Source organism: Lynx rufus, unplaced genomic scaffold, assembly GCF_022079265.1.
Source record: "Lynx rufus isolate CCGP_SWC_20201006 ecotype Redwood Valley unplaced genomic scaffold, mLynRuf1.p SCAF_6, whole genome shotgun sequence".
Taxonomy (NCBI): domain Eukaryota; kingdom Metazoa; phylum Chordata; class Mammalia; order Carnivora; family Felidae; genus Lynx; species Lynx rufus.
In genome coordinates, this window is record NW_025814878.1 from 114,532,812 (window position 1) to 114,558,075 (window position 25,264).

At 41.2% G+C, this 25,264-nt stretch overlaps 1 protein-coding gene across 1 annotated transcript; it reads right to left on the reverse strand.

Annotated features, from left to right (window-relative positions):
* Window positions 1-1,518: 1,518 nt before the first annotated feature.
* On the reverse strand, window positions 1,519-13,673 carry LOC124528600 (DLA class II histocompatibility antigen, DR-1 beta chain). The gene is made up of 6 exons (XM_047102279.1): window positions 13,516-13,673; window positions 7,669-7,938; window positions 3,482-3,763; window positions 2,673-2,783; window positions 2,243-2,266; window positions 1,519-1,953 (listed from the first exon to the last, which is right to left on the reverse strand). The coding sequence occupies exons 1-6, from the start codon at window positions 13,613-13,615 to the stop codon at window positions 1,940-1,942; spliced, it is 801 nt and encodes a 266-aa protein (XP_046958235.1). The 5' UTR covers window positions 13,616-13,673; the 3' UTR covers window positions 1,519-1,939.
* Between the last annotated feature and the right edge of the window lie 11,591 nt (window positions 13,674-25,264).

Genomic DNA, 25,264 nt, shown 5'->3' on the forward strand with positions numbered 1-25,264 from the left:
GGACCCTGGGGCAGGTGAATCTTCATGGGCCCTTTAAGAGCTGTTTCTTCTTGGAGGGGGGCACCTGGGTGGCTCAGTTGGTTAAGTGTCTTTCGGCACAGGTCATGATCTCATGATTCGTGGGTTCTTATGGGTTTTAGCCCTGTGTCGGGCTCTGTGCTGACAGCTCAGAGCCTGGAGCCTGTTCAGATTCCTTGTCTCCCTCTCTCTCTGCCCCTTCTCTGCTAGCACTCTGTCTCTCTCTCTCTCTCCTTCAAAAATAAATAAATATTAAAAAAAAATTTTTTTTAAAGAGCTGTTTCTCCTGTAGTAATGCTGACAATACTGACCCCTTCTTTGGCCCTCCATCTTGTTCTTACCCATGCAATGACCTCCCTTGGGGATTAATGTTCCAGGCCTCTTGGAGGTTAGTGTATGCCATGACTGAAATGCAGGAAGTCTTGTTCTAGCCTTCTCTAAAGTTGTTTAGATACCTAGTAGAGATAACACAGTCACCTCCACCCCTTTCTGCCACACAGGTGCTTCCACAAGGTCTGTTAAGCGTTAAGACACTTTGACCTCACCACAACCCCTTGCTCTATAAAATGCATGGGTTAAGATCCAGACTTTGCAGAGAATAGCTGCACAGCACATGGATCATTGCCTGCCTGATGCCCCGTCAGTAAGTTACCTGAATAAAACTGCACAAACTCGATGGAGTCACCTGCTTCATTTTCCTGGTCTCAAAGTGCCTTCTCAGTTTGGAGGATACTTTACTGTCCCTCTTCCACCTTCAAACACTCAGTTTGCCACAGCCTCCTGCATCTCATGGGCATTAGCCCCATCAGTCATCAAAACCAGATGCTTTGGGGGTTTGTCTCTCAGGTGTTGGTCTTAAAAGTTGGAGTGTCTGATGTGGGGTATGAGCCCTTCAGTCCTCAGGGAGAAACTCTGGGCTTTGAGATCTCTCCTATTACGGCTGCCTGCTGGCCTTGGAGTTTGTGGTGACATTGTATCTTAGCCTCTCCTACTAACTTCCATTTGGCTTCCCTCTCTTTTGCCCTACGTAAAGGGGTTACCCCGCCAGTTTTACTTGTTTTTGTTTTCGTTTTTTTTCTTTTCAGAGGAAAATGTTCCATATGTAGCTACAGATTCAGTGTGTCCATGGGAAGAGGTGTGTTCAGGATCTTCCTCTGTCACCATTTTGAACTGAAACCTGCATTTCTTGTATTTGTTGTCTTCTTTCATATCCCATGGTGCAAAGGGACCCATGTGTGTCTTTTTCTTTGAGAACACAGAGACATAGGACACCAACATGATATGGGTTCATTAAGGGCTTCCTTCTAGCTCAGGTAAACATGCCAAGTCACAGAATGCAGAAGACCCAAGGGAAAAACAGGGAAGGAACCAAGCAAATCTTCAGATTCACATGTAACCAAAATTCAGGAGTATAAATGAAAACCATGATTGTTATGTGATAGAATCCTCCCTTTATCTCCTTTTTAAATACTTCTTTTCCTTGAAACTATGTGAAAGGGGTGATTTTCACTCCACGTTTATTTGAGAAAAGCTTCTAAAGACATGTGAGCAGAAGGTGAGTTCCAATGCAGGGGAGGCTGTAAGGGCTGCATTCACAGGGGGCTGGGAGAGAATGAAGATAAGGAACTGCAGTCAGTACTGGGGCTTCCAGGTCAAGGACGGGGTGGAGGGAGCCATCAGGAAGCATGGGTTCTGCGGGGTCACTGAAGCCAGGGCAAACCAGATCCTGAGAAAGCACTGTGTTTGTGGAAGAAATATGGGCCCTTTCCTGGTTAAAGAGATGCTTTCTACAGGGCCACTGATTTACAGAGAACTAACTTTTAAAGCAGCAAGATTTCTTCCCCTAGCCAAGCTGGGAACCTTTTCACTCTGCAAAGAAGCTTGAAAAGAAGGTTCTTCCTGGAGTGTCAGCATCTCCACTTCAGCTCAGGAGTCCTGCAGAAGACAGAGTAGAGTGTTGTTCCCAGACCCACCTCCACAAGCAGCTTCCTCTCCCCTCTCCCAGGGCCTCGTGTCAAAGCACCACAGTAAGAAGAACATATTCTTAAGTATCCTTGAACCAAAGCTACTTTCGAGTGCAAACCATTTATTAACAGGTGAAAAGAAGCTTTACTGCAAACTGATCACATTTCAGTCTTCCTATAATTTCTGTCTCCTGGCTTGTTGTCTCTACATCAGTTCTAAGAGGCCAAGTCTATCTCTACAAGAGGATTAAAGGCATTACCTGTTGGAGGAAGTCCAGAGTGTCCTGCAAGAGAGGGGGAACATATATACTTAAAAGTATGGCGGCAAGTCTGTCCCCAGATACAATGTCCCCAGCCCCAGAGACCACTCCTTAGACTTCTCTAACACCACCACCCACATCACATGATGGCAGGGCTGAGAGGAGAGCAGAAAGTGAGAGGGGTGACCCATGAAATTTCTGTCATACAAATCCACTGTGATTTCATTAGTGGTTCCTTCTGCATTTGCCCCTGGGATTCTACCCAAGATCTCCATGCGCTTCCAGAAAATGTCTGGATTTCCAGGAAATTTCCAGGTTAAAGAGATGTTTTATAAAGAGCCACTGATACACAGAGAAATAACTTTAAAAAAGCCATATTTCTTCCCCTAAAAATTCTACGGGGGGTCTTAATTACCAAGAGGTGCCTTACCTTTCTGATTCCTGAAGTAGATGAACAGACCCAACGCAAGGAAGAGCAGACCCAGAACAAAGCCCCCGATTCCACTCAGCATCTTGCTCTGTGCAGAGTCAGACTGTACCCCTGAGAGAAGAAGCTAGTTGTAGTGATGTTTATCCCTAGTCCTCCTTCTCCAACTGAGACTCAGATTCAGAGCGTTGAGAATGGGGGAAGAAGTCTGCCTGAAGGTACTAGAATAATTGGACGTTACCATAAAAGAGATTTCAAAATCACACTGAATATATAATAGACTCAGGCAATGAAGTCGTTTTAAATATCACAGCTCTGTTAAATCCACTACTTCAACATTTGATGGAGGAGGAGCGTGGGACTCCATGAGGTTTAAGTAGCTTGTCCAGGGGAACAGAGCTAATAGAAACCTGAGGTGAGATTGGACTCTCCTCATGTCAGGAAGGTCCCTACATTGTAGATGACGTACCTCTTTTTAGGTCACAATGGGTAACCCAGAGCAACAGTGCCAAAAGCACAAGTCCAACCCGAGGTGGGGGGCTGGTGCCCAGGGTCAAGGGGGAACCATGAACTGTGATATCCCAGGGAGGCTCAAAACAGGCATGACCTCTTTCTGCCTGCCAGGCATAACTGTCTCCCAAGGAGTAAGGTCTTTGTGGAAACAATCACTCGGCTACCCCCAGGGACCTGTGGTGAGGAGAACATGGAGCAAATGACAGTATGATGTGGGGAGAGGAGAGACCTAACACTCAGGGAAAGCAAAGCCCCCTCCCTGCTGGGCGAGGAACTTATGGGATCAGAAAGCTTCTCACTCCACTCCACGGTGAGAGGGCTCGTGCGACTTGGATGCTCCACGTGGCAGGTGTAGACCTCTCCACTCTGAGGAACTGTTTCCAGCATCACCAGGGTCTGGAAGGTCCAGTCTCCATTACGGATCAGGCCTGTGGACACGACCCCAGTCTGCTCCTCCTGGCCGTTCCGGAACCACTTGACCTCAATGTGGCCTGGATAGAAACCATTCACGGAGCAGACCAGGAGGTTGTGGTGCTGCAGGGGCTGCGTCTTCGAGGGGAACACGGTCACTGTCGGCTCAACTAGAAGACAAGTGGTAGCGGGACTAAGTGAGGACGACAGAGTGAGTCTCCCTGGCTGGCTGCCCTCCTGCCTCCGGTCTCTGGTCCCAGGCTGCATCTCGTGCCGGCCTCCCACAAAGCTGGCCACGTGGCTCAGTACCAGCCAGTCTCATGAGTCTTGAATTCAATCCTGACAGCACAGGCCCATTAGAATCGAGACGTGTTAGGGAAATTTATGTGTTTTTTTTTTCCATAGTGTGAAACAGTTATTCATTGTTGAAGTGTTTACAAATCTTTGCCTGACATAAGATATATTAATTGAAGGTATCACATCTGGAGCTAGGCTGCCTGGGCTTAAATCCAAGCTCTGACTCTTATTAGTTGAACCTGGGAGAATTTTTAAATTCTTCTGTGCCTTAGTTGAGTCTCACCTACAAAGGGGAAAATATATTAACTTACCTCTTAGGCTTTTATGAGGATCGATGGATCTAAAATATGTAGAACAGTGGCTGGAACTCAGCTTTCATAATATGCTAGCTATTTATTGTTTTTGTTTACTTTGAGAGAAAATATGATTCAAAGCATTATGAATAAATTGGGGAACAGCAGTTGTCTAGATGGGGATAAAAGGTAGGAAATCCAGGGAATGTTACCTCAGTGCACTCACACCTTAGAAAATGACAGAAATGGTTCCACCCTGGGAGGCAGGAACACACAGAGATGGTTTTATGTATCTATGAGTTGAGTCTCAAGAAAAGCATGATCCTGAAGGAGAGTGAAAGAAGGAAGGAAAGTCATTCATTAAAAAGTTCTTATCTTTACACTCAGGTGATCCATCTCTATCCTTGGCAACAACAACAACAACAACAACAAAAAGCCACATTTATTGGAATTGTTATTTTATAATTATCTCTTTTTCTCAACTGATATTTGAAGCCAGGGCAGCCTCTGGGATTCATTAGTTTTGTGTTTACCATTTGAGACCATCTTTGACACTATCAGGCCCTCACTTAATACAATTGTTTTAAAAGAAATGGAAAACTTGGTGGACAACATTTATATAATACCACAAAGTAGTAGATTTCAGATTGGTGGTGAATCATTGGCAACAATTTTACAGTACATTTCAGTAAGTAAAAATGTGTAAATTCTTAACATGGAAAATAAAAAACAGAATGAGATATATACCTGAAAATGGTGAAAATGCTGAATCAAATAGCAGCTAAGTGTCAATCTTACTACATAGGGAACCCATAAAATTACTGAAAAAAACTGGGATCTCAGAGATAATAGGATAATAGAAAATACTTAGGGCAGTAATTATAATTGACATATAAATATGTGAAAAAAATAGAAGCTTAGAAAAAAAAATAGAGAAATTTCCAACTTAGTGTTAATATTGAAAGAACCTAACAAAGGGGATTGTGAAGTAAATTGCTGTAACTATACAAATAGTATTAGCTACTTAAATATGATTGACATTATAAAAAGAGATACATCAGTATGTTAATGATAAGAATCAAAATTATAATTCGAAAGGTAGTTTTACAATCATTTCAACTATGTGTAAACATATTCTCTAAGAAAAGAAAAAAGTCCCAGGAAATTTACCTAACAGAAGCCTTAGAGAGAGTAGAGGTGCCTCAAAGTTTCCCAGCCCTCAACAATTAGTCTGATATTTTTTTTTTTCTCAGTGAAATGCTTATGTACACAGAGGCACACTTATTTTAGGGTTTTCAGAATTAAAAAAATTTTTTTTAATGTTTATTTATTTTGAGAAAGGAGAGTGACAGAGCATAAGCAGGAGAGGGGCAGACAGAGAGGGAGACAGAATCTAAAGCTGGGTCCAGGCTCTGAGCTGTCAATACAGAGCCTGACTTGGGGCTCAGACTCACTGAGAGATCATGACCTGAACCAAAGTTGGATGCTTAACTGATTGAGCCACCCAGGTGCCCCTATCTCAGAATTTTCAGAATTAAGAAAGGCATGTGCTAAAACAGAAAAATCTTACAAGAGAACAGGCAGTAATTTCTCAGAGACTGGCTATAGTAACATTTTTCTAGATATGGCTCCCAAGGCAAAGGAAACAAAAGGAAAATAAACTATTGGGACTATATCCAAATAACCTTTTGTACAATGAAGGAAATCATCAACAAGACAAAAAGGCAACCTACTGAATGAAAGAAGATATTTGAAAATTATATATACTCTAAGGGGTTAATATCCAGAATATATAAAGAACTTATAAACTCAATACACACACACACACACACACACACACACACACACACACATCTGATTGAATGCCTGGCTGGCTCAGCAGGTAGGGCATGCAACTCTTGATCTTGGGATTGTGAGTTTGAGCCTCATGATGGATATAGAGATTACTCAAGAATAAACAATCTTAAAAAAAATTAAAATCTTAAAAAAATCTGATTAAAAAATGGGCAGACATTTCCCAAGGAACACATACAGATGGCTAACAGACACATGAAAAGATGCTCAACATCACCAATCATCAAGGAAATGCAAATCAAAACCACAATGAAATATTACATTATACCATTCAGAATGGCTAAAATACAAAAGATCAGAAGTTACAAGTGTGGTCAAGGATTTGGAGAAAAAGGAACCCCCTATACACTGTTTGTGGGAATGCAAATTGGTGCAGCCACTGTAGAACAGAGTATGGAGCATCCTCAAAAAAAAAAATTAGAAATACCATATGATCTAATAATTTCACTCCTAGGTATCTATCTGATGAAAATAAAAACACTAATTCAAAAAGATATATACACTCCTATGTTTATTGCAACATTACAATAGCCAAGATATGGAAACAACCTAAGTGTCCATCAATAGAAGAATGGATAAGGAGGATGTGGTACATATATACAATGGAGTATTACACAACCATAAAAAATGGATTCTTGCCATTTGGATAACATGGGTGGACCTAGAGGGTATTACACTAAGTGAACTAAGTCAGACTCATAAAGACAAATACCGTATGATTTCACTCATGAGGAATCTAAAAAAACCACGTGAATAAACAAACAGAAAGCAGAATCACACCTAGAAATAGAGAGAAGAAACTGATGGTTGCAAAGGGAAAGGAGGTGGGCAATGGACAAAATGTGTGAAGGGGAGTGGGAGATTCAGGCTTCCAGTTATGAGATGAGTAAACCATGGGAACAGAAGGCATGACATAAAGACTATAGTCAATGACACTGTAATAGTCATGTATGGTGACAGATGGTACATTTGTGGTGGGCACTGATTAGTGTATAACTTGTCAAAGGTGTTATGTTGTACACCTGAAACTAATGAAACATTGTATGTCAACAACACTGAATGAAAAAAAATTAAGAAAAAAAGAAAGAAGGGCACACACATGTCAGAAACAGAGTGTGACTGGCCTCCTCACATCCGTCCCACTCTTTTCTATCCTCATCTGCCTTCTGGTAAACGTTCGCCCCCAACTGGAGACACTGTCCTCTGCCTTCTCCATGTCTCCAAAACCTGCCCCAGTCAGTCCACCACCTCCAGCCCCTGTACTGTCTAACCTCTGCCTCAGAGGCCACCAAGGATGCCTGACACCCCCCTCTGCTCCCTCTCCCCCACACACCCTCCCTCCCTGTCCCCTTATCCAGGCCCACAGCCCCCTTCACATCACAGGGCACCCCTCCCACACTGTCTCACAGTCACACAGGGACACGATCACACACTCCCCACAGCCACACAAGGACACACCACACTGGTCCCCACCCCACAGACACAGCACACCCTCCCTGACGTCGCACTCTCGCAGGGATCCCCGTGACGTGCTCTTGCTCAACACCCTGTAGGCTCACTGGGACCCAGTCTCTGTCTCACAGTCGCACACGCGCAGCCCCGGCCGCCCCAGCCCCCCTGCCCCCGCTCACCTCGCCGCTGCACCGTGAAGCTCTCACCAACACCGTAGTTGTGTCTGCAGTACCAGTCCACCGCTGTCCGCCTCCCCTCCATGAAGTCCTTCTGCCCGTTCAGGTACTTGGCAGTGGGCCGCCCCAGCTCCGTCACCGCCCGGAACTCCCCCACTTCGCTGTCGAAGCGCACATACTCCTCCCCGTTATAGAAGTGTCTCCGCAGGTACCGCACCCGCTCCGTCCCGTTGGTGAAATGGCACTCGGCCTTCCACAGGAGCAAGAAATGTGCTGTGGGGACAGGGCGACCCGGTCACCCGCGGGCTTCTGGAAGAACTGATGCCGGCACCCCTCGGGGGCTCCACCCGCACCCCCAAACCACCAGCACCCACCGCTCTTTTCTCCTCTGCTGGCGGGGGTGGGGGAGGCGGGGGAGGTGACTCCTCTCCTGGGAGCCTCTCAGGGTCACTGGTTTCCCGTTCAGAGGCGGACCTCCCAGCCTGAGGATTTGCCCCTCACCGTCTCCTCCTGGACGCCTCCTCCCGACAGACACCCACTTCCCTCCTCGCCTCCCACAACCCTTTCCTGGCCTCACACACGTCCCACCTGCGTCCCCCTCCCCCACCCCCACCCAACACTTGGTCTGGGCTGAGCTGGCTCAGGCCCCTGCCGCCCCTGCGAACCCAGAGAAGGGAAACAACCCCACCACATCCCCTCCGCTCACAGGGCTTAAAATTTAGAGAAAGTGATGGACAAAACCCAGCCAGGCAGGACTTTATTTATCTGGGGGGGAGAAATGTCATAAGACAAGCCTGCAGTTCTAGAGCAGAGGATAACTGGGTGATCTGAGTTTCCTTAGGGTGCCAGACAGGTGGTCTCAAGGGGGATGTTTAGGATGTGACAAGAAGGAGTAAGTAGATGTGAGCGACAGTGTGTGTGTGTGTGTGTGTGTGTGTGTGAGAAAGGAAGACACATTTCAGGTAAAGGTAATACAATGTGCAAAAGCCTGAAAGAGCTGATGGTGAATTTGCTTGGGAAACCAGAAGAAAAGAGTTCACTGAAGCACAGACAGTGAGAGGAGGAAAGGGAAAGGATTAGATTGGAGAAATCACATGGGGCTGGGCACTTAAAGCCTGAGGGCGATATTAGGATTTTGACTTTATACTACATAAAATGGGAAACTATGAAGAGTTTTAAGGAGAGTAAAACTGTGATCCTAATGGTCCTAAAGAGGGTCACAATCCTTCTTCTGAATTTCTAAATCCAGGAAGCTCAGAAAATCAAGTTGTTTTTTTTTTTTTGTGCCAAAATTCATATGGCAAATCTGATCTGATGAATTAAAGAGTCAAATGTGGGGGCGCCTGGGTGGCTCAGTCGGTTGAGCGTCCGACTTCAGCCCGGGTCACGATCTCGCGGTCTGAGAGTTCGAGCCCCGCGTCAGGCTCTGGGCTGATGGCTCAGAGCCTGGAGCCTGCTTCAGATTCTGTGTCTCCCTCTCTCTCTGCCCCTCCCCCGTTCATGCTCTGTCTCTCTCTGTCTCAAGAATAAATAAACGTTAAAAAAAAAAAATAAAGAGTCAAATGTGTCTCAGAGCTCTTACTTGTGATGCCATTGTACTGGAAATATTTGTGTCAGTCACCACTATTTAAAAGTTAAAAACACAAGTTGTTGAAAGTCGATAAAGATGTAATGAGCAAAAGCTCATGAAATATTGAAAAACTTGGCTTAAAGCAAAAAATAAAAATGAAGAGTTGCACTTGCTTTGAATGAATGGATTCAACAAAAAGGCGGTGAATTTGTGCAACTGTCTAGTAATGAAACAAGCTAAAATTAGCCATGGAATACTAAATTAGAGGAAGAGTATGTGTATAAAGTGTGAGTATAGAAATGTTAGAAGTAGTACTGTGTAAAGCAGTTTTCAGCCTCAGCACTATATAGACATTTTGGGTCACATTTTTGTAGTTGTGGATTGGGGAGGCCTGGTCTGGACATAGTAGGCTGTTTACCAGCCTCCCTGGCCTCTACCCACTAGCTGTCAGAGGAAACCCCTAGTGTGAGAACCATAAATGGCTCCAGATACTGTCAAATAATCATGGGGTGAAGGAACAGGGAGGAGGGGTGGTAAGCAACCTCAGCATGACAACCACTAGTGAAAACCATTTGAAAAAAACTGGTGAAAAAGTCACTGTTAATCACGAAGAAGCTGAAAATTACATGGAAAAAAGTTCCACTATCATACTTCTTTAAAATCTTGGTTCTACATGAAACTTACGTTTTCAAAAAATCTAGTTCTAATGGAGAGCTGTTTTTCCAGCAAAATAAATTTGTTCAGGACCAAAGTTTACTGATTTCTTTGTCTTGGCAATCAGTTGCTGTTATATTATGATTTATAATAAGAAATATATACTTGATCTTAGTCTGAGTTTCTGGCACAGAACTCCTGAGACTCTAGAAATGTCCTAAGTGATAAGAGCAATAAAGGTGTCTTTTGTTATGTTGATGAGGTGACTTTTGGATACCCCTTTGGGATTGGGGCTTGTTGTCAGGAGAATCAACCAAGTGGGTTGAAACTTTTAGTCCCATCCCCCTGACCTCCAGGGAGAGAGGAAACGCTGAAGCTGGAGTTTGGTCATCATGGTCAAGGATTTAATCAATGATGCTTATGTGATGAGGCCTCCATAAAAGTCCAAAAGTGATGGTTCAGGGAGCTTTTGGGTTAGTGAACAGGTGGACATTCTGGGAGACTGGCATGCTTGGCGAGGGCCAAAAAGTTCTGTGCCCTTTCCTCACACCTGCCCTGTGCTCTTTTATTCTTATATTTTAGGTCCAGCTGCTTCCTGATCCCAGAGTACAGTCTTTCCCTGAGATCAACTACTCAAGAGTTATCTCTAATCCATCCTCCATTTCTTTAGCTCCCATTCTCTTTTCAAATGCTCCAGTCCGGTTTCTATTTTGGATATTTGACCGAATCTGCAAACATCAAGTCCACCAAACCCAGTTCACTTTGCTGTCACGTTCTCAATTCACCCACCTCTTGGTGGTACTTACCACAACCGGCTATTCCCTCCTCAGTGAAGAAAACTACTTTCCTTGACTTCCATGTGTTGGGTACCTTTCTCAGTCACCTTGGCTAACTCATTGGTTCTTGCCCTCTTCTGTCCCTATGTGACCTCCTCTACTTTCCTGGAATTTAACACAGCATATGTGTCGATGACACCAACATACATACCTCCAGACCTGGCCTCCTCTTGAACTCTCTCTCTGACCAATGAGAGTTGCACATAAATATCAAAAATCATTTCAAACTTGGGGCGCCTGGGTGGCTCAGTCAGTTAAGCGTCCGACTTCAGCTCCGGTCGTGATCCCACCATTTGTGGGTTTGAGCCCCACGTCAGACTCTGTGCTGACAACTCAGAGCCCAGAGCCTGCTTTGGATTCTGTGTCTCCCTCTCTCTGCCCCTCCCCTGCTCATGCTTTGTCTCTCTCTCTCTCTCACTCTCTCTCAAAAATAAACATTAGAAAATTTTAAAGAAGTTAAAAACAATCATTTCAAACTGAAAGAAAGTCTTTATTTCTAACTACCACTTCAAATAATTTCCTCTCTCAGTTTTCCCTATCAGTAAACAGCATCAGCATCCACCTACTCAATATTGAAGACAAAATCCTTAGGGATAAGCTTGATTTTCTACCTACCCACCCCACCCGTTTAATTCATTAACATGTCCTACAAATATCTGTCCCATATCTGTTCACTTTGCCTTTACTACTGTCTTTGTCACCCACTACCACACTAAATGAAGCCAAAGTATGTCTTCCCTGGAGAATTATATCATGCTCCCAGATGGATTCCCTGACTCCATTTGTGGCCTTCTACTTTCCAATCTCCACATGGTGGCTAGAATTATTTTTTAAAATATAAATGGAATCACCATTATCCCTTATGTAGCCCCACACATCTCTCTAAATAAAAATCAAATTTCTTACCATTGCCATCAGGATCTAAGATGATTTGGCTCCTTTTGTCCTCTCCAACCTTATCTTATGTCACTCTCCAACTTGCTTGCTATGCTTCAGCCACTCTTGCTTTCTTTCTATCTTCTAAACTCAGCAAACATCTTCCCACACATTGACCCTGTTCCCTCTCCCTGGAACACTTGTCCCTTAGATCCTTCATATGACTGGCTTGTTCTCATCACTCATGTGTCAACTAGTGTCACTTTTCAGGGAGAACTACCTACCCACTGTGCTGAAGTCAGTGAAACCAATTCTCTCCATTTCACACCCCGATATATTTTTTAAAGAGCGTTTATAGCTTTCTCTGGAATTTTTTTCTTTTTTGTTAAATATTTATCCTATTATTGTTGTTAGGTAAGTTCCATGACAGTAGGGTCTTTCTTTCTTATCGAAATAGAATTCTCTGATCCTAGAACAGAACCCAGTGTATAACAGTTGCTTAAGAACTGCTGAAGAAACCCAGTGTTCTGGGACCTGATTGTTGCGAGTATTCTGGAAGTATGAAAGGGCTCAAGCTCCAACATTCTTTTATTCTGATAATACATTAGATCCCATCTACTTCCTGTGAAAAATTCAGACAAACTTCCTCTTTCTATTCCTACTAGTCAGAAGACACATTCCCAGGTAAGGAAAAGTGGTTTTAAGAAGGAGAACACTTCATTATAATTCATTTCATCCAATGGATCTGTGATAGTGCTGAGGGTCTGGGCAAACAGTGGGGATTTTCAGTAATGGTGATGACATAGCTGAAGAAAGAATAGGGAGGAACTGGAAGTAGAGGGAAAAAAACATGGCTAATTAAGGAGAGGGCATGATGAATGACCCTACAAACTTTGGGGCTAAGACTCCAGGAGGCCAGTGAGTTCCCTTGACTTTCAGCCCCAGGAATATAAACAACCTTCACACCACTGGTAACCTGCTCAGGGTGTCCAGTTTGAACCATATGAAATTGCTGATACTTGACTATTTTTGACATATGCAAATAGAATTTCATATAATTTTTTTCTGTATTAGTTGAATTCCTTCTTGTGGGCTCAGGCCAGAGAAAGGGGAGATGTAGGAGAAGCTGATAGTATAGAAAGGCCAAAATAGATTCATAATGAACACTAACCTGTGGCAGGGTTTTAGAAGATAGCTTAAGTTCTTTAAGGCATCAAAGAACACCCAGGGATGCTCCTTACCTATAGGGTCATTTCAAGTACTAAGGTCCTGTGCTTCAGTTCTAGGGTACTCTCCACAGGAGAAATAGAGGGAGAACAAACCCCAGCATCTGTCAGAGAATCTATAGCACAGGGATACAGGTCTTACAAACCTTAGGGTTTGGGGATAAAGGATAGGGAAATAATGGGGGAGACCCTTTGATATATCTTCACATATTAGGGAGAGGCACCAACATCAGAGATCCTGCTGAGGCCATAACACAAGGTCTTCTAAAAGAGATCTTTCTAATCTCTTTTGACTCCCCATAAAATTTTCAGACAAACTTACCCTTTTTTTGGCATAACTCAACATAAAAAAGGGAACAACTGGATGGGAAACCGTTTGGACACCATTATTTCTAAATCTTCTGAAGAATCTGAAGAAAGGGATGGAAGGCTGGAGAGGTTTTATTAGAAGAGAAGTAAGAAGAAATGGCCTATATATATGGAGGCCCCTCCTGAAGCTCTTGTAGAAAGGACAAGCGTGCAGGCTCTTTTTTTTGTGGAAAGAATGGAGGATCCATATAAAAAAGATGGGTGGTCACTGAAGAAAATGTCAGAATTTTCTAAGGGACCTGGCCTGGATGTGGTGACAAAGCTAACTCCCTTTCTACCTCTACCCCACAATAGCTTATGCACCAAGGTATGTACTTACGTGGGGTATCCCTGGCCCAAGCCAGGGGAGGGCTCAGCACCATCAGCATTACCATCAGAGCTGCCATCAAGAAACCTCTAGGGAACCACAGGCATGCCATGTTGGAGAACAGAGAGGACAGGGTCTGGGGAGCAGGCGAATTTCAGTGAGGACTAGGACCATCCTTCACCCACATCCGAAGTAATACCAACCAAGGAATTCATTTTTGTTTCTGGATTGGGTAATCTCTGTGTTGAAAACCAATCAGTCTCAGAGATGAAAAAGCATCATCTGTTGCTGGTCAGAGTTTCAGTATTAAGATCCAATTTTGAAACTTAGAATTTCCTGAGTTAGAAAGGTTGGTTTAATTTAGTACTCTTAAGGGTTGATCTAGTTATATGTGAAACATTTTTGGACGTCTATGGTGAGCCAATTTTGTGCTTCACACAAGTTTGAAACTCTAGGAGCATTTATTTCTCTCACTGGAAGACAGAGTTGTTTCAACAAATGTACGTGTGAGTGTATTTAGGAGCTGAAGGGGTGGTGGGAAGAGAATTGTAAGTCAGAAAGACCTTTAATCTTGTCTTTTTTGCACCATAACATAGTGTTGTAGGTTTGGGGAAATTACTTAACCTCTCAAATTACTTAACCTTGAAATGAAGGTCCTGACGGCATTTTATTTATATAAATCCAGGTGGCTGCTGTGTTGTAATTCTAGTTCCTTGAAAAGATTCCCTCATTAGTGTCACTCACTGCTGGACATAACATTTGCATTTACCTTATGTAATGACACCCACAGCTCACGTCAAGTGTCCCTCCTAGTAAAGGTAACAGTGGTCCCCAAATTCCTAAATCCAATTTATTGTTTTCAATCATTACTCCAGAGTTCTCAGCATAATACTGTGCAAGTTTCAGAACAGAAATAGTATCTCACTTACTTTGGAAAAATATATTTCTATTGAGTTTAACATTTTGTGGAGAGGTTGGGTAGAAGTTATTATTGTCCCTGGATTTGAGAAGAAGCCATGTTCCTGGACCCCACTGATAATTCAGTACTATTGGAAATCATGTGATCATGACCAGGAGAATGTCACACTTAATTTGACAAACTATAATCCTAATTTACTCAGAAGCTAATTGTGATGTGATAATCTAGGAAAGCTAAGCTAAGGTTCACCTTAGATTATAGAATAAAAGGAATGGCAAAGAAAGGTAATTCTATATCAGAAACACTGAAACATAAAAAGAACACTATCAAAATTTGTTCATATAGGGGCGCCTGGGTGGCGCAGTCGGTTAAGCGTCCGACTTCAGCCAGGTCACGATCTCGCGGTCCGTGAGTTCGAGCCCCGCGTCGGGCTCTGGGCGGATGGCTCAGAGCCTGGAGCCTGTTTCCGATTCTGTGTCTCCCTCTCTCTCTGCCCCTCCCCCGTTCATGCTCTGTCTCTCTCTGTCCCAAAAATAAAAAAAAAAAAAAAAAAAAAAAAAAAACGTTGGAAAAAAAAATTTGTTCATATAAATTTGAATATAATTTATGTGTATATATTTGATAAAATTGAATATAATTTTTGAAAAAATGGACCAATGAGTATGATTTAACTATGTTATGAGTAATAAAACTATGTTCTTTAATTATTATATATTTCACACCCTTCTTCAATATTAATTCAATGTAAAAACAGTGCAGGTAACACAATGGAGCGACTGTCACCCAACCATCACTTGTACAGGTGATCTTGAGGCTGAACTTCACTGAAAGCAAGAGGAGAAGCAATTTTGCTCCACTTCTGCTGTGCATAAGAAATGCCAAATAAGGGCTCATATCCTCAGTAAAGATAGTTAAATTGGTTCCTGGAAGAAAGTGGTGCTCAGTACAGAAGTCCTACAGTTCTCAGAAAGCTACTAGCACTAGTATGGAACTTAAAGTGAGAAGCAGGTCAGTGGTCCCTAACCTAATGAAAAATAACAATAACAAGAAATGGATAAACAGGGCCAATTTCTTCTTACTGTGGAACACATACTTTGTCAACAGAAGATTGAGTCATTTAAAGGCTGGATTAGCACTTATCAGAGTTGAACAGGACCCTTCCCAGTGAGATCTCAGTGACGTCCTCCCTTAGGAACTTTGGATGGATCCAATCTTGACACTATGGTGTTATCTCAGTTAGTGGACAGGGTTTCAACTTCTGAATGTCATTCTTAAGTTCAATTTATCTGTATTTTACAATGCCTTGACAACTTAATATATCTATATCTATATATTTAAAAAAATTTTTTTAATGTTTATTTATTTTTGAGACAGAGAGAGACAGAGCATGAACGGGGGAGGGGCAGAGAGAGAGGGAGACACAGAATCGGAAGCAGGCTCCAGGCTCTGAGCCATCAGCCCAGAGCCCGACGCAGGGCTCGAACTTACGGACCATGAGATCGTGACCTGAGATGAAGTCGGACGCTTAACTGACTGAGCCACCCAGGCGCCCCTCTATATCTATATATTTAGGACCAGCATGTTTCCCATTAAATAGTCACAGAGAAAACAACTGGAGAGAACCATGTCTCATAGGCCTGTCCGAGAACATTGTATGTAGGAAGATGTTTGGTTTTCTTTCCATTTGATCTAGACCTTGTGTTATTGTGTTATGGCACCTTTTTACTCAGTGTAAATATTGGCCAGATTGTTTTTCAAACTCCACTTCGGTTTTTCACTAGCAACTGCCTAGTGATTCCAGGCTTGTGTCTGGAATGTTGTTTGTTTTATTGAAAATAAATAAAATCTTTTAGCAGTTATTTTTCTTATAGTCCATCCTTATAGATAACCACATTTCTTTTTTTTTTTTCAAGTTTTTAACTTGAGAGAGGGAGAGCGAGAATGGGAGTGAGTGGGGGAGAGGCAGAGAGACAGGGAGAGAGAGAGAATTCCAATGCAGGGCTCAAACTCAGGAGCTGAAAGATCATGACCCAAGCTGAAATCAAGGGTCAGATGCTTAACCGACTCAGCCACCCAGGTGCCCCTAGAGAAACAAGTTTCTACTCTGAAAAAGTAAACTTACTAGTAATTATTCTTTCCAAGGGGGAGAATGAGCTACTTCCTTTGTCTCAATATCTCTTCTAGTGGGGTGTACCTGTCAAACAAACCAACTATTTCAATATTGTTGAGCAATTTTGAGAACACTGGAGCATACAGCCCTACTAATTGTTGCTAGCATCTTTATTTTAGTCATGCGTTCATTCCACAGGCTACATAAGCAAGATAAAGGAGCAAAACAAGAGACTATTACACATCCATTCAGAAAACTAAAGATGACCTCAGTGCAAAAGATACCCTGTCAGTCTTTATAGTTCTAAATTTGGGACCTGATCTAAAGAGAAAAGCTTTCAGAGAAGTCAGTTGCTAGAATAAGAACAACGTGGACAAAAAAATAAAAAATTCTCTAAACCATGACTACACATGGTTTTGTATGTACTATAGGTTTTTCCTTGGTGGTCACCATGATGCTTATGTACTACAACTTATATTTATAACAAGCTATTTTAAGTGGATGACAACTTAAGTTTGAATGCATTCTAAAACTATATTTTTACTTCTTCCCCACATTTTGTGTTTTGATGTCATATTTTACATCTTTTTTTTTTGTGTATCCCTTATTAATTATTGTAGTTATAGTTACTTTTACTATTTTTACTTTTTAAGCTTCCCAGTAGCTTTATAAGTGATTAATCCTTTACATTAGATTATTCCAAATTTTATTGTATATTTACCTTTACCAGTGAGATTTATATTTTTTAGGTTGTTCTGTTAGTAAAAAGTAACCTTTCTTTTCAGCCTGAAGAAGTCCCTTTAACATTTCTTGTAAGGCTGAGTTAGTGTTGATGAACCCGTTTAGCTTTTGCTTGTCTGGAAAATGTTTTATTTCTCCTTCAATTGTGAATGACAATATTTCAGGGTAGAATATTCTTGGTTGATGGTTTTTCTCTTTCACCACTTTGAATATATTGTGCCACTCTCTTCTGGGGACTGAAAACTTTCTCCTGAAAAATCTGCTGAGAGTCTTACAGAGTTTCCCTTGTATGTAATACATTGTTTCTCTCTTAATGCTCTAAGATTCTCTCCCTGTCTCTAACCTTTGACATTTTAATTATAATATGTCTTATTGTGGGTCTCTTTGGGTTCATCTTGTTTAGAAGTCATTGTAGCACCTGGACCTGGATAAATGTTTCCTTCAGGGAAATTTTCAGCTATTATTTCTTGAAATAAGTTCTCTGCTGTTTTTTTTTTTCTCTCTTCTTCTGAGACCCCTATTATGTGACTGTTGGTCTGCTTCATGTTGTCCCATAAATCCCTTAAGTGAGCTTTACTTTTTTTCATCTTTTTTGTTTTTGGTGCTCTGATTGAGTGAATTGCAATGCCTAGTCTTCCAGGTCATTGATTCTTTCTTCTGCTTAATCTAATCTGCTTTTGAACATCTCTGGTTTATTTTTTAGTTTAGCTATTGTATTCTTTAGCTCAGTGACTTTTATTTGGTGCTTTTTATGTTGTCACTCCCTGTTGAAGTTCTTACTATGTTCATCCATTCTCCTCCCAAGTTCAGTGAGCATCTTTATGACCATTATTTTGAACTCTTTATCAGGTAAATGACTTATCATTGTTTCTTATTATTTTTATTTCTGAGGTTTTAAATTATTCTTTTATTTGGAACATATTCCTATTTCTTAATTTCCCCTGATTCTCTGTATTGGCATTTATGCATAAGATAGAAAAGCTACCTCTCCTAGTCTTGAAGGTGTGGCCTCATGTAGGAGGTGAAACTTATCATTCAAAACTGCTGTAGTTCTTGGTTATCTCTCAAATCTTTGTGCTTGTCTAAGCAGGCTCTTTTATTTTTAGTACTCCAGGTAGTTGAGAGTGTGCCAAGGCCTATCAGTGTCCCAAAGGGGATGATCTCAGACAGCATCTAGATTCAGCCTGATTGGAAGCCAGACTTTCAGAGCAGCTTTTAAAGTATGCAAATATATACAGATCTTTGGGAGCACAAGTGCAAGGCTCACTAGGCACCAGAGCTCCATAATCTAGAGGTGTCCCCTGGGTGGCAGTCACAAAAATGGGGGTGCTGGATGAATGAAAAAGCTCCTTTCTGGAAAACATCAATGACTTGAAGTGGGGCATAGGGAGAGTGCAAAGATGGCATCTACTAGCCTCTGTCTCTTGAGTGTATCTCAGTAGGTCCTTACAGGTGGGCCAAGCCAGCTTCAATCTTCAGCTCTAGGATGAGCAAATAGGGCCCTTTCATAGAAATACTGGAGTGTATTTCAGTCTGATGCCTGTGTGGTGCCCTGGTGGATGGTAACTGGCCCAAACCATATCTCTGTTTGTTATTGTCCCATGGGACTCAGGAAAGTAAGCTGCTCTGGCCACCAGATCTAGGCAAACCAGGCAACAGCCACAAAAACTGGGGCACCAGAGGTAAAACCCAGGGCACCAGATATGTGAACAAGCGCTTCTGCAGTAAATACTGGTGCTCTGGGTCAAGGCAGAGGGAGAACACAAAGTTGGCTTCATCTCCCAAGGTCTCTGGAGAGGATTGCAGTGGGCCCTTACATGTATGTTTAATTAGAAGCCTACCCCTCAGGCTGCAGTTATAAAGGTTTGCTAATTGGCCTCCTTCACACAAAGTCTGGGTGCCTCTCAATTGACTGCCTCTGTGCTGTGACCCAGGGTGCATATGTGCTAGTGGTTGAACAATCTAAGAGCCATTTCTCAGTTTACTATAGACTTGTGGATCTCATGGACACAAGCCAGCTGGTTTCCAAAACTACAGGTCTTAGGGGCTCATCTCCTAGGTGAAGGTATTAAAAGTTAGGGGCCTAATGTGAAGTTCAAATTCTTCACTCTTTTTGGAGAAGCTCTGGGTTTTGAGTTCCCTCCTGAATGTAGATCAATGTGCTTAAGGTTAAGTTTATGGTGAAATTGTGTCTCAGCCTCTCCAGCCTGTTTTGAGGTATGGTATTTTGTTGTTGTTTGCCTTATGTTAGCAGTTGTTCAGCTAGTTTTTTTTCTTTCTTTTTTAAGAAGGCATTGTTTTTTATGTAGCTGTAAATTGGTGTCCATGGGAAGAGGTGAATTCAGGATCTTCCCATGTCACCATCCTGAACTAGGCTTCTATAATTTTAATAATTTTGAATTTGTTGAGACAAAATTTATGCTCCAGCATGTTGTTTATCTTGATGAATGTTACATGTACACTTGAAAGACATTTTTAGTTTTCCATCATGTAGTGTAATGTTTTTAAAATATCAATTAGGTTAATTTGATAATTAGTGCTGTTCAATTATTCGGTATACTTACTGATTTTTTAAATTTGTTTTACAATCATAAAGAAAAACATTTAAAAATCTCTATGGAAGAGGGATCCCTGGGTGACCCAATCAGTTAAGGGTCCAACTTTGTCTCAGGTCATGATCTCATAGTTTGTGAGTTCAAGTCCCATGTCAAGCTCTGGGCTGACAGCTCAGGGCCTGGATTCTGCTTCAGATCCTGTGTCTCTCTCTCTCTCTCTGCCCCTCCCTCGCTCATGCTCTGTCTCTCTCTCAAAAATAAATACACATTAAAAAATTAAAAACAAAGTCTCTATGGAAGAGAGGGGAAGATGGTGGTGAAGTAGGAGGACCCTAGGGTTGCCTTGTCCCACAAATACAACTAGATAACTATCAAATCATCCTATACCCCAGAAATCAACCCAAAGACTGGGAGAACAAGCACCACAACTGAAGGTAGAGAAGAGGCCACATTGAAAAAGGTAGGAAATACAAAGATACAGTGTGAGACAGAAACAGATTGTGGCTGCCACCAAAGGAAGGGAGCCATAGTCATGCAGAGGGATGGGAGACAGACTAACACATAGTAGGTCACATGGGAAAACGAATTTTCATAGCAATTAGCTTGGAAACATAGGGGGAGCCAAGTGGCATGGAGTCTTGCAATGAGAGGGACTTAAAGCCTGGTTTTAAAGGTCAGTGAACTTGACTTGGGTAGAGCCCAGAAAGAATTGGAGCTGCTTTTAGAGAGAGGACAGGGTAAATAGCCCATGGACACACAGCGTGGAAACAGTGATCTGAAGAGCACCTGTGGCACACTGTGGGGAGTTTATTTGTTCATCTTGGAGCCTGTCCCAGAGAGGCAGCATTAACAGGAAGATGACTCTGGGAACAAAGGAAATGGCACCTGCCACCCTGGCCCCTCAGCATAAACAGAGCCACCTGTGGGAAATAGCACAGCATTGACACTTGCTACTTAACTTACTTACATCCAGCTCTGCCACCTCATGCTTTTGTGGAACTGCTCTTCACAGCCATACTTGCCTCAGTCCCAGTGGAATGGATCCCCTCACTTAGAAGACAGACCTAAACCTATACTCACATCATGTCTTTTGACTGGAGAATTTTGTGGAGCTTCAGTAATGACAGTGGTGTAAAAGGTCTCATTTCACAAGCAGACCAGAGCACACCTCGTTAAAATGCTCCACATTCAGCCTGGGGACCAAACACTTCCCACAACAGGCCAAGAGAATCTTTTCAGATGACTGGCCTTATAGAGGGCCAGGAGAAAACAGCAGAGCACATGCAGCACACATTGGAGGCACAAGTGGAAGCATCAGGCCTTGGGGAAGAGGGGATACTACCTGGCAGGGCAGTAGAGGACCTTTCCTTCATAGGGCTATTATGCTCAAAAACAGGAGACATAGCTGTCTTTCCTAAAACACAGAAACAGGCACAGAGATTTGCAAAAATGACGAGACAGAGAAATATCTCCCAAACCAAAGAACAGGACAGGCCATGGCCAAAGATCTAAGTGAAACAGATGTAAGTTACATGCCTGGAGGAGCATTTTAAGCAATGATCATAAGGGTACTCACTGGACTTGAGAAAAGAGTGAAGGTATAAGTGAGAACTTAATCCAGAGATAAGGAATAGCATAGCAGAGATAAAGAGCTCCATAAACAAAATGAGAAACATGCCTGATGGAAGAAGCAGAGGAGTAACTAATGACCTAGAAGGCCAGAGTAATGGGAAGTGATCAAGCTGAACAAAAGAGAGAGAAAGAATTATGCAAAATAAGAATAGATTTAGGGAACTCAGTGACTCTATCAAACACAAATAACATTTGTATTATAGGAGTCCCAGAAGAAGAGAGAGAAAAGGCGCAGGAAATTTATTTGAAGAAGTAGTAGCTGAAAACTTCCATAATCTGGGGAAAGAAACAGATTACCAGATCAAAGAGGCACAGAGAATCCCCAACAAAATTAACTAGAGCAGATCCACACCAAGACATAGTATAATTAAATCATCAAAATGTAGTGATAAAGAAAGAAAATTAAAAGCAGCAAGAGAAATTAAGACAGTAATATACAAAGGAAAACCCAAAAGACTATCAGCTGATTTTTTAGTAGAAAGTTTCCAAGACAGAATGGAGTGGCATGATATATTCAAAGTGTTGAATGGGAAAAAATTGAAGCCCTGAATACTCTATCCAGCAATGCTATCATTCAGTATAGGAGGAGAGGTGAAGAATTTCCCAAACAGACAAAAACAAAAGGAGTTCATGACTAGGACACTATATAATAGTAAAGGGGACAATCCAACAAGAAGATACAACAAATGTTAAATTTTTATGCACCCAACATAGGAACACACAGATACATAAAACAGTTAATGAGAAACATAAAGGAACTCTTTGACAATAATACAATAATAGTAGAGGACCTTAAAATCCCACTTACATCAATGAATAAGTCATCTAAACAGAAAGTTGACAAGGAAGCCATGGCTTTGAATGACACACTGGATCAGATAGATTTAACAGATGTATTCAGAACATTCCACCCCAACACAGAATACACATTCTTTTCAAGTGCACATGGAACATTCTCCAGAAATGATTACATATTAGCCCATAAAACAAGCCTCGAAAAATTCAAGAAGATCAAACCATACCATGCATGTTTTCTGATCACAATGCTATGAAACTAGAAGTCAACCATAAGAAAAAATCTGGAAACACCTCAAATACATGGAGGTTAAATACCATGGTACTAAACAATGAATAGGTCAACCAGGAAATAGAAGAAAAAACAAAAAAGTATATGCAAACAAATGAAAATGAAAACAAATTGTTCTTGGGGCGCCTGGGTGGCACAGTCGGTTAAGCGTCCGACTTCAGCCAGGTCACGATCTCGCGGTCTGGGACTTCGAGCCCCGTGTCAGGCTCTGGGCTGATGGCTCAGAGCCTGGAACCTGTTTCCGATTCTGTGTCTCCCTCTCTCTCTGCCCCTCCCCTGTTCATGCTCTGTCTCTCTCTGTCCCAAAAATAAATAAACGTTGAAAAAAAAATTAAAAAAAAAAAAGAAAACAAAATGGTTCAAAAGCTTTGAGATGCAGGAAAAAGTGTTTCTAAGAGGGAAGTGCATAGCAATACATGCCTGCCTAATGAGGCAAGAAAAATCTCAAATAAACAATCTAACGTTACACCTAAGGGACCTAGAAAAAGAACAACAACAACAACAAAACACTGAAACCAGCAGAAGGAAGGAAATAATAAAGATTAGAGCAGAAAGAAGTGATATAGAAACTAAAAAAAAAAAAAAAAAAAAAAAGAACAAATTGATGAAATCAGGAACTGGTTTTTTGAAAAACATCAATAAAATTGACAAACCTGTAGCCAGACTTCTGAATAAAAATGAAAAAGGATTCAAATAAATAAAATCACAAATGAGAGAGGAGAAATAACAAAAACATTACAGAAATACAATGATAAGAGAATATTATGAAAAACTATATGCCAACAAATTGGACAACCTAGAGGAAATGGATAAATTCCTAGAAACATGTAACTACCAAAACTGAGACAGTAAGAAATAGAAAATTTGAACAGACTGATACCCAGCAAAGAAATTGAATCAGTAATCAAAAAACTCTCAACACAAAAAGTCCAGGACCAGATGGCTTCACAGGAGAATTCTATGGAACTCTTAAGGAAAAGTTTATAGTTACTATTCTCAAACCATTCCAAAAAAATAGTAAAGGAAGGAAAACTTCCAAATTCATTCCATGAGGCCAGTACTACCACAGTATGAAAAACAAAAAAGACACTACCAAAAAAGAGAAGTACAAGCCAATATCCCCGATGAACACAGATGCAAAATTTCCTCAATAAAATACTAGCAAACTGAATCCAACAATATATTTTAAAAAATCATTCACAATGATCAAGTGGGATTTATTCCTGGATTGCAAACACGGTTCAATATTAGCAAATTAATTCACATGATATATCACATCAATAAGGAAAAGTATAAGAACCATATGATTATTTCAATAGATGCAGAAAAAGCATTTGACAAAGTATAACATCCATTCTTGATAAAAGCCCTCAACAAAGTAGGTTTAGAGGGAACATACCTCAACATAATAAAGGTCACATATGAAAAACCCACAGCTAACATCATCCTTAGTGAGAAAAACTGAGAATTTTTTTCTCTACTTTCAGGAACAAGATGTCTGCTCTCATCACTTCTATTCAACATAGTACTGGATGTTCTAGCCACAACAATCAGAAATAAGAAAGAAAAAGAAATAAAAGACATCCAAATCAATAAAAAAAGAAGTAAAATTGTCACTATTTGCAGATGACACAATCCTTCGTTTAGAAAACCTGACAGACTCCACCAAAAAACTGCTAGAAGTGATAAACGAATTTAGTAAAGTTGCAGGATAAAAAATCAATGTACAGTAATCTGTTGCATTTCTATATACAACATATACACATTTCTATATATATATATGAGGCATCAGAAAGGAAAATTAAGAAAATAATCCCACTTACAATTGCACAAAAATAGTAAGATACCTAAGAATAAATCTAACCAAAAAGGTGAAAGACCTGTACTCGGAAAACTATAAAATGCTAATGAAAGAAGTGGAAGATGATGCAAAGAAATGGAAAGGCATTCCATGCTCATGAATTGGAAAGACAAATATTGTCAAAATGTCTATATTACCCAGAGCAATGTACACATTTAATGCAGTCCTTATCAAAATGCCAACAGCATTTTCACAGAACTAAAACAAACAGTCCTAAAATTTGAATGGAACTCAAAAGACTCCAAATAGTCAAAGCAACCTTCACAAAACCAAAGCAAAGCTGGAGACATCACAACTCTGGACATAGAGTTACATTAGAAAGCTATAGTGATCAAGACAGTATGGTACTGGCACAGAAATGGACACATGGATCAATAGAACAAAATAGAATACCTAAAAATAAACCCACAACTATATGGTCAATTAATCTTTGACAAAGCAGAAAAGAATATCCAATGGAAAGAAGACAGTCTCTTCAACAAATGGTGTTGGGAATACTGGACAGCAACACGCAAAGAGTGAAACGGGACCACTTTCTTACACCAGACACAAAAATAAATTCAAAATGGATGAAAGACCTAAATGTGAGACATGAAACCATGAAAATCCTAGAAAACAGGCAGTAACCTCTTTGACATCAAATGTAGCAACTTCTTTCTAGGTATGTCTCCTGAGGCAAACAACAACAACAACAACAACAACAACACAAAGGCAAAAATAAGCTATTTGGACTACATCAAAAGAAAAATCTGCACAGCGAAGGAAACATTCAACAAAACTAAAAGGCCACCCATAGAATGGGAGAAGATATTTACAAGTGACATATATGATAAAGGGTTAGTATCAAAAATATATA